The sequence below is a fragment of the Solanum pennellii genome, chromosome 11 (genome assembly GCF_001406875.1).
Source record: "Solanum pennellii chromosome 11, SPENNV200".
Taxonomy (NCBI): Eukaryota; Viridiplantae; Streptophyta; class Magnoliopsida; order Solanales; family Solanaceae; genus Solanum; species Solanum pennellii.
The window spans coordinates 64654306-64664644 of NC_028647.1; the positions used below are offsets into that span (position 1 = coordinate 64654306).

Here is a 10339-nt window from a genome sequence, read left to right on the forward strand (position 1 = left end):
TTTTGACAGTTGGGAGTTAGACAAATGTCTTGCATTCATTTGGTTGGTGCAAATGCAACCAACGAGTAATTTCAACATATCGGAAACATGACAATCACAATAACAACTACGTCTAAGTCTCAAACAAGTTGAACTTCGCAAATCTTAATCCAACATGAGAATCTACACAGCTTTCTATTCTCCCCATTTTTACAGTAGCATGCTTCCTGCGAAAGGAAGCTCAAAGAGGAGGGAATGAACTATATTGGCTTCCGCATTTAGCAAAGGGGAATGAAGCATTACGCTTAATGGATGAATATATAATCTAATATGTTTCGACAAACAAGTACCTTTGAGGGAAGAAAACTTGTCTTCTATCCTAAAAGTACTTGTTATCTGCAACATTTCAACAGGTAGGAGGAAGGACTTGAGACATTGTCGTTGCTGCCAAATTTGGTAGTCGTCTCGTTTCCCTTTCCTGGTGTTCCACATTCACTGAAATCAAGTGTGCGTCTCTCACTCTGCAGAGGAACCAACAGTAGGAAAATCAACAAACGATCATGGCTGTGGAACGATATATAACCAGATAAACAGATTCAGGCTCTTTTTGTCATTCTGCTTCTGTAAGCTTGAGTCAGGGATATTTTCAAGTAAAATCAAACTTTGTACGAGTTCGAAGTGACATTCGACAGAATTATTACTATACTATGTGAGGCTACACAAGAAAGTATGTTCCTAAGCCGTAACTTACAGAATTTCCACATTCTACTCCAAAGTAAAACGGATGTTACTTGAAAAATGACCATTTATATTGTCTCATCGATTCTTTCGTTCTAATGAGCAGTGTAATTTACTTTCAATCAGTTTTCAGTATAAGAGTAGAAATAAAAAGAGGAAAGTAAGTGTTTTTAAGTGAAAAGTGCAAGGTTTTTGTTTGAAACATGCCAAAATTATTATAGGATATAAAGACTAGAGAGAAATGACGAAAAGAAATGTTCTAAACAAAAAATTGCAGGGCTAATGTATAAGGATAGATCACTTTGCGAAAAAATGTTTGTAATCATGTTGACATAGGGACTAGACATACCATAGCATTTGAAGCCAGAAGGGTACGATTTTCATCTGCTTTTTGTTCCTTGGAATTCCTTCCCAACAGGATTGTTTCTGGAGTTTCACTTCCCAAGATTTGACGGGCATCCGCAATTGAAGGTGCAGTCTGCTCACTTAATTGCTTCATTAACCCAATAGCATCATAGCTTCTATCACCGGGGCTCAGAAGAAACGCAAATTCCTACCAAATAAAGGAAAAACAAACAAATCAAAGCAATATAACATGAGCACATAAATGCACCATTATCAATAAGCACCGAACACAGAGATAACTAGTCACTGAGTAGAACACATAATGTATATACCTCATATGTAAGTTCTTTTTCATATCTTGGGCTAGACAGAAGAGGATCCGTGAACCATGGAGATTTCCATGCTGAAGGAGATTCAATACTAATTTTAAAAGGTGTCTCTCCAAAGCTGTAAACCATTAATTAGGTAAATAAATCATAAGAAACAAAGGTGTAGCAAAACTCCTTTTAAACCAATCATTAGGTAAATGGACTAACAGGTACAAATTTGTGGGAGATAAGTAACAAAAAAAAAGGATAGAAAGCAAAGGAAAACAAATATTGCAGTAATCTTACATGTTTGAAGGATCAGCACCAAATACATTTTCAGAATTTTCGGTAGTATTCTCCAATGCAGTTGATGTAGTATATTGCATTGAAGCACCGCTTTGACTCTTTCCAAGTACATCAGGAGAGCAAACAATAGACGAGGATGAAACAGTAGCTTGATTTGATGATGCAGCTTCAAGTCGTCTAGCATACTGGTTACCTAAAGCTTTAATACTTAAACTTGTAGCTCTATCATGCTTGGTGAAGAAACGATCAGGAGAGAAAAGCATGTCATTTGTGCTAATCTCGACCAGAACTCCAGGAGGCTGTTTTACCTGATAACAGGAATGAGAACTCAAAAGTTGTATCTAAGCCAAATTAAGTTTAATGGTTTATTTTGTAAACCACACGGTTCAAATCAGCTGAAAGCAAATTCCAAACACAACTACTTTTATTTTTTTTCAAGTCCAAACACAACTTCAACTTTCAAATACCTGCTTTCGAACTTAACTTCAAATACTACTACTTTTTTTTTTCCAAATATCAACCATTTCATGCCCAAGCACCAACTTGTAAGGATATATTTCTTTACAAAAAATACAATCTGGAATGGAGGTCCTACCTGTCACACATCATCCCATTCCCAAAAACAAAAAGAGGTGAAGCCAGAGAAGAAAAATATAATGACAAATTATAACTCACCTTTACCATTGCATCATTGGCTCCAGCATATTCACTATGGGGCTCTTTATGGTAGTGAGCACCACCACCATCTAATTGTCTCTCTGAATTTTCAATGCATGAAAGTCCAGTTACTCCATCACCTGTCTCCTTTCTTCCACCTCCTGAGGATGGATGTAGATTTTCTTTGTCTTCAGTAGACGCTTTTTCATTTGCCGACTCATCAAACATGTCATCTACTCGGGGGAATTCTGTAACCATATTAGAGAATGATTCCTGATTGAGATCACTTTCTAGCTTTTTCTCCCATCTCTTTTCTGATAAAGGTGTCACCAAGTGACGCTGTCGCTTCTTTAATATAGAAGGAGTCCCAGTAAAAGTTTTGGCAGCACTTTTCAATATAGCATCTGGACTATCAGCTCGCAATGGTGAGTCCCACAACCTTAATGGAGTAGAGCAGTCTGTAGAAGTCGTCATCAACTGGCGGATGCCAAGAGGGCTGTACTCTTGCTGTGTATCTGAACCAGATTGCTTAAGATCACAATACAAGAAAGGTGTATCCAAGCTTGGAAAGCGAGGAGGATCATAGCATAGAGCTCCTTCATCTTTCTGTTCTTCTAACCTTGAGGAATCTTTCGTATAATCAGGATGATCTTTCAGGACGGCATTGTCTATGCCATTGTCGTTGGAAGGACTGCCAAACTCGCTTGGACATATAAAACCATCACATCTACTGCTGAAGGACTCTTGAACTGGGTTCTCAAGAGGAGGATAATTGAACTGATCTGAAGCAATACCAAACACAAGTGATCTATCCTCAGACGAAAAGTGCGAAGGAACAGAAAACTGCTGATAAGTTGAAGCTTCAAAATCATTGCAGTTTTGTGGAGCCATATTTCCTGATTCAGGGATCTGATTGTTTGATGATTGGTAAATTAAAGAATCTGCAGGTTCACCACTGCCATTGACTCCAGTTTCGGGCAGAGAGCATTGAGGAATTCCTACCTCAGGGTATTCGATCCTGCTACCATCGAACAATTCATTGAGATTAAACATTTCATTGAGATTATATGGACCCTCAACTATGTTTCCTGCATTAGAAGTTGCTCCAGATTCCATTGCATTTTGCAATGGATTGGTTACCATATCATGGTTTTCATTGCCATTCAAACACTGCATGTAATGTCCCGAAGATTCCTGAATAAACTCCGTAAAGTCATCCATATTAAACTGCCAATCATTCCCTGTGGAATTGCCCCAGTCATGTGAGAACGTATGCTGCTCAAGGGAGTTGGAATCCACAAGTTCACTGGGAACTTCTTGCATTGAGCAAGCAACATCCTCAAAAGCTGGGGTATAGTACGTAGGACATGGTGCTGCGCTAGAGCTTGTGTCCTTTTCACGTACTATTTCCATGGACATCCCCCCGTTCTCTCTTTTATGCACAAATGTGTTGCCCAAGTCACTTGTAGACTGGGGACAGCCAGCAAGAGTTGAACGTTGACTACATTCCATAACTTCCTCCAGTTCTGCTCCTTCTTTGTGAACACTTTCATCTTCACTAGTTTGTTGCAACATCACAGAAGAAGAAGGGATTGATTGGTTCTGATGGTTGACATTAGACAAAGTGGGTAACTGTGCAAGTAAACCTGATGCTATATATGAGTCCCGTTTCTTTTTGACAGAACTATGCCAGTGATTTTTAATTGCATTGTCTGTCCTGAAATTAGCCATAAGAGTTTTCACATGTCAACTATAAACTTTGAAAGAATGCTGAGAATAAGAACTCGAAAGAAAGTCTAGATGGAAACAAGCTCTTATTATCATAAAATTAACACCCTCAAAATACCTTCCAGGCAAATATTTTGATAACTCTGCCCACTTGTTTCCATGAGCTTCGTGGGCACGAATTAGAGTCAATTCCTCCTCTTGCGTCCAAGCTTCTTTTTTAATAGCAGGATTCAGATGATTGTGCCATCTGAAAAGATCACTCATAGTAATCATTATAACATTCTTAGTCATATAAAGGGGGTGAATTAAAAGTTTATTCTTTCAGGAGTGATCTGCAACCTCAATGTTAATGAATCAAAGGAACTAGAAGTAATGTGACACCACAAAATTCCTATTGAGTCAAAGGATACATGTTACCAAGTTATATTTCCTGACAACATATAAAATAACTTTTTCTTCTATAGAAAGTGGCAGTAGTTATCCGCCTCTAGCATCTCATGCCGTTAGCATGCATATCTTTAAGTTTTAAGAGACTGGTTGAGTCATATAAGCTGAGGAACAACTTCTAACCAGTTAGTAAATAAAATTAGATAGGAAGATATCAGTTGCATAAGCTTGAAAAATCTAAGTTCATTGCAGGAAAGCTGCATAAGGTGATCTTGTGATGTTAAAAGAGCAGCTACGAATGAAAAATTTCTTATTCGACGTAAGTGAGAACATAATGTCAAATTAGGAAGTTGGAACCCCACCAGTCTTGACATCTGACTTGCCTAATATTCTGAGAACTTTGGAACTCTGTCATAGCAGAAAAAAAGATACATTCATTTGTTTAAATGAACAAAAAATTGGCGTGCTTACCTTTCCCGACATTGTTTTCCAATACGTCCTGCTAACTCTTGTGCAATGGTGGACCATTTTTTGGGGCCATGTATGTTAACTAATCCGATTAGCTTATCATCTTCCTGCACGTAATTTGAAAGAGTTAAATTCGCTAACGTAAGGACATGGCTGACAAGTTCCTCTGTCCCAAAAATAATGATAGTTTGTGGATAACAATGGTCAATTCTGTCAATTTCACATTTTCTGAAAATAAAACATGCATTAGGAAACTACGTGAAAAGTAATACAAATCGTCATTTTCTATAATTAAAATTAAAATATTTAGGAAATGACTTAAGAAAATCTCAGCTTAACTCTGCAAATACTACAGTGCCATATTAAAAGGGACAAAAGGAGTATTAAGATATGATTCAGAAAGGCCAAATAGAAATGCACTTTTTTACCTCCTTAGACCATGAACCTTTGACAAGTTCGGGATCAAGAACTTTCTGCCACCTATGCAAGCATTGAACATCTGACCGATCCTTAAAACATTCCGCTGCAAGTAAAACTTAAGATTTGGTAAGCACTTAACATTTGTCATCTTTAATAGTTGGGCGGTGTTTGTCAAATAGATCTCTGCTGTAATCGTTGGGTGTGACAAAGATCTTCAACTTTAGTTGTAGGTTAACCAATTCAAACGAATCATACAAGTACTATAAGGAAGACTTTAATGCCTTGGAAAAACACTTCATCCAGAAAAAATATTTCCCCACAAGAGTAGCATGTTCTAGCTTATTCAGTAACTTCATCCGTATATGGTGTCAGAAGAGATGACCCTGCAGCACTTCTCTAAGAACGATAATGAAAAGTATGACTAGCTAAATGAGTAGAACAAATAAGGCAAGTTAGCAATGAATAATTGTTGCAGGAGCTTGATAGCACCATAGTCTTATAAGCTATTGGTTTCCAACTTTTACTGCATCAAGCAAACATACATGTTACTAGGCCCTAGAAGTATGAGCAATACACCCCTCTTAGAGTGTAAGACATACTAGGTTTGAAGAGGAACAGTGTTTTTACCAATTTTTTTCCAGCTTTTCCCCTTAAACTGTTGGACAGCTTGGCGCAAGATTTCATCCTGCAAGGAGATAAGAAGTTCACACTTCAAAACAACATAAAAGATTTAAAACGCAAATGTATAATATTGCATTGTCTCCGACAAGTACTTCACTACTTAGAATTTATTGAGTTCAGACTTGGGTTTGAGAAGTGAAAACTAGAAGTATTACATTAAAAAAAAAACATTACTAAATCCATGACTTTGCAGTTACTAAGCCAAGCATTTTCCAACATGTTTGATTGACATCACTAACGTAAGGCAGAAAAGAACTAAAAATGACCCAATAATCCTTGTCAGTGAAACACAGTTCCCATACAAACATAAATGCTGTTACAACTATGAAATCAACGGGATAAAATTGCAATAGATTTGTAGACTAATCCATCACATAAATGATTTTATGCAAGAAAAATTCCGAACTTCCATTTGAAGCATAATTGAGTGTCTTCTCCTCGAAGGCACAGACAAGTAGTTTTAATTGGATAAGAGCATTCATGCCATGTTAACTAGGAATGAATCACCACCCTCCCCAAAAACAGATAGAGCTAGATTATTTGTAACTGTAACATAACATATAACATTACACATATAAAGGTGGGGGTAAAAATAAGTCCCCGATTACCCAAAAAAAGATTAGAAGAACATAAAACCAAAAGAAAACCCTGAAACTCAAGCACATTTTTCTAGATCATTAGGAAATGCCTGCTTACCTCTTCGGGAGTCCAGTGACTGGAACGTCTCTTAGGACCACTCGTCCTCCTGAAACATTAGCAGGACTAATAACAAATCCGAAGCTTTTGGGAAGTTCAAAATGATGACAAAAAGGATGTGAATATGATAGTCTTCTCAAATCTCACAATCAAACATAACTTTCAATTCAGTTCATTTTCATGGAAAGTACAGAACGACCCTTAAAGTAAGGATAGGTGGACATGGGGCAATACTGTGGAAAGGAAAGAGATTACTATATGTAGTTTCTTAAATTGAACATTAACAACTTATATCACATTTGCTATTGGTGTGACACGGCAAACTTGTCATTGTTTCTTGTCTTCTGTTCCCCATTTTTCTACTTGTTTTCATGCAGTTTGTATATTTATAATTACTAACTACGTATTAAAAGCTAAAGAATCCAATGTAACTTGACTAAACCTGAACAGACCTTATATATTCTTTTCCATGTACTATTGACGGGGATGCCCCAGGCAGACTAACGGTTTGAGCGTTAGACAGCTATTTTTGTCATCGAAAAGCATAGATATTATATTATGTCTTCCAATATGTTATAGAGGTAATCCAACTATCTTATTACTGCTTCTTCTCCTCCATCCTCGCCTACTTTTTTTCCCGGTGCATCTCTGATTTCTAACTACCTAAGATAAGTCAAAGAAACCAATGTGACTTGACAAAATTCAACTCGATCTCAGATCAACATCATTTTAATCTTATGTGACATGAATGAACAACCGGATTAAGGGTTTGTGTAAATTAGAGCAAAATCTCAATAAGGAAATTACAGAAGCACAGAATGAAACCCCAAAAAATGAAACAAGAGATGAGATTATGCAGTCTTTGAGAATTACCCATGCAAAGGCCGAGAACTTTGCAGACTACTGATATCATCTGAAGGAGTGTTGCTAGTTTCATCACTTTCCATGGTTGCTTGAGACAAAGGCAAATCTTGATAATCCATCCAAAGGTCGAAAGTTCTCTAGAAAATGTCTTCCCAAGTACATTATGTGTCACCCCCTATGATGTAAGAGATATTATCTGATCTTCTGAAAACATGAACTGTTAAAGCACAACAGATAATGTGATGGCTTCTACCGAGATGATTTGAATAGCATGGAATAATAGCATCTAAAGCATCATTATGCATTCAATATGAGCTACATTTTTAGAATGAGTAACCTGGATTACTGCTAAAAGTTAAGCATAACAAGGAAAATCCTTATTCCTAGCACCTAAAAAGTAGTCTATGCAATGGATTTTTGCTAGAAATAAAGAACAAAATCCAAAAGATACTGTAAGCCTCTGTTACGTACATATGTAAACATTTTCACCTCAAATTTGTATAGTTGAAAAATACGAGGCAGAGTTATCAACCGAGCAGAATATAACAAATACAAGAACATTTGGAGAAAATTAGCGTCCTCTATGTACTAGCTATATTTTTAAAATGAACTCTCATAAATTATCAAATGATTCTTATTCCAATAATCGAAGTGTTCAAACTGGTCATTATTTATCTATTTTATATCTGCAACGAGGTGTTCTTCTCAATAAGGTAAATTTTTTATTAATGTGGAATGACTCCAGTATACAATGGGTCTGCCAAAAATGTTCAAAACCTACACAAAAATGTGCTTCTCTACAAATGACACCGAATCTTTCATAAAAATAGAACCTCATGGGTGCACCAAAAACCAACTAAGAGAAACTGGTTATTTCTCACATATATAAAATTATTTCTCTCCTCTCATAGGATTCACATGTCGGTCATGGGCAATGTCCCATTCCAGCAACCTCTCTATATTCTTCTAAGGACACTAACATGTCATTTAATACAATCCACCACATACAGTCACCCGAAAATGCAACATATGTAATACTTGTTTGAACATCTACATATAAAGCTAGTCTAACATATGTAGTCTTTCTCTCACTCAAGTTTTCAATGTCTGAATCGCTCTCTTCACAACCCACCAAATGAAGAATTACACCTGGCCCCCTAGAAAACCAAACTGAACATGTGGAATACCAACTCATCTCTCTCAAAAAGCTTTGTGGTAATATGATTTTAGTGAGAACGCGTAATCACTTCTCACCCCCCACCTCCACGAGTCCTAGCTTGTACCGAAATTACTGAAACAAAGTTCTCAACACCGTACCATGCCCACCCCTACTTCCTATCCCTTTATGTACTCCAGTCTCCAAACTCTGCATCCATAAGGTAACGTAATGTTTTTCTTTCTCCATTCCCCCTTCCATGAGTACAAGTAAACACAACGAGAAAAAGTCACTTGTAATGGTTCATGTCCTATCTAGAGTCTAAACCAATCAATATGATGACTCAAGATGTTGAAAGTGACCAAGTTGACCAAAATCACAGTTGAGGAAGTTGTCTTAAAAGACCAACAATCTCTTGAATCGATGCAGACTTGGTGAAAAATGAAAACAAGGAAAGTGTCTTTATAAGCAATACAATTAGTTAGATAAAGATTTAGCCATAATGGCATGCTTACTTTAGGCCTACAATTTTCTACGAGTATTCTTCAGTTTATTTAGATATTTATACGTCAACAGAAATTGTGGAGAACATCTTGTTTAAGAAACTCAAATTACTGAACATAGGAACGAAATGGATCCTAAATGAAGCTATATAGAAAGTTAGCATTCCCATAGGTGGCCTTAACTAGCTTAAGATTGAGGCGTAATTGGTGTTGTTGTCATGGTCATTTCTATGTTATGGAAGTATCTTCACCTTGTAACTTAAATCAGATCACTTCACTGGGGATTCTTTAATTCCAGGTTCGATCCATAAATCAAATCAGGCTTCAAGATGCAATTTTTATATGAAACCCATTCAAAATTTTGGATTTTTTCAACAATTCAAGGAAATTCTCAATAACAATTCGATCTAAATGAACAACAGCAACAACAACATACCCAGCAAAATCCCACAAAGTCTCGAGGGGATAAAGTCTACGCAGACCTTACCTCTACCTGTTTCCTAAAGACCCTCGAATCAAATGACATTAGCTAAATGAAACAAAAGCATAAAATTTTATCCAACCAACAGAAAATCCATACTAAAATCAGATCATTTCATTCCAGAAAATCATCTATAACAATTCAAACTAAATGAACAACGACAACATACCACTGAAATCCCACAAAGTAGAGTCTCGAGAGGATAAAGTCTACGCAGACCCTTACCTCTAGGCTCTACCTGTTTCCTAAAGAGCTCCGAATCAAATGACATTAGCTAAATTAAAAAAAAGCACAAAATTTATCCGATCAACAGAAAACCCATACTAAAATCAGATGATCAAATCAAATTAGGCTTCAAGATGCAATTTTTATACCAAACCCATTCAAGATTTGATTTTTTTTCAACAATTCAAGTAATCATCAACAACAATTCAAACTCAAACACCAAGATTTTTAAAAAAGATTCAGAAAAAAAGTTGTACTAACTGAAATGAGCTTCGAAGCATTCAATCGAATCAGACTGAAATTCCAAGAAATCAATGGTGTGATGAACTCAGCAAGATCTGCAAAATTTTTTGAAGAATTTGGGGGTATGGGGTGGGGTGGGGTGTGAGAGAGGGGT

General features: G+C 36.6%; 1 protein-coding gene across 3 annotated transcripts; it reads right to left on the bottom strand.

Annotated features, from left to right (window-relative positions):
* Positions 1-107: 107 nt before the first annotated feature.
* On the bottom strand, positions 108-10333 carry LOC107002966 (transcription factor MYB3R-1-like). 3 transcript variants are annotated; one of them, XM_027913235.1, is made up of 12 exons: positions 10204-10333; positions 7587-7752; positions 6714-6762; positions 5964-6021; positions 5345-5451; positions 4920-5023; positions 4180-4308; positions 2352-4050; positions 1677-1984; positions 1395-1509; positions 1067-1270; positions 108-500 (listed from the first exon to the last, which is right to left on the bottom strand). In XM_027913235.1, exons 2-12 carry the CDS (start codon positions 7694-7696, stop codon positions 372-374), a joined length of 3012 nt encoding a protein of 1003 aa, XP_027769036.1. In that variant the 5' UTR covers positions 7697-7752; positions 10204-10333; the 3' UTR covers positions 108-371. The 3 variants fall into 3 exon arrangements, with proteins under 3 accessions (XP_027769036.1, XP_015056676.1, XP_027769035.1); XM_015201190.2 differs by having other exon boundaries at positions 5345-5439; positions 7587-7794; XM_027913234.1 differs by having other exon boundaries at positions 7587-7794.
* Positions 10334-10339: the final 6 nt, after the last annotated feature.

Excerpts from the sequence above, each read along its gene's own strand:
- LOC107002966 (XM_027913235.1), bottom strand. The coding sequence starts at position 7,696 with ATGGATTATCAAGATTTGCCTTTGTCTCAAGCAACCATGGAAAGTGAT. Across the intron at positions 6,022-6,713 it reads GTCACTGGACTCCCGAAGAG|GATGAAATCTTGCGCCAAGC; the intron begins GTAAGCAGGCAT and ends ATCTCCTTGCAG. Across the intron at positions 4,309-4,919 it reads GGAAAACAATGTCGGGAAAG|ATGGCACAATCATCTGAATC; the intron begins GTAAGCACGCCA and ends TGATCTTTTCAG.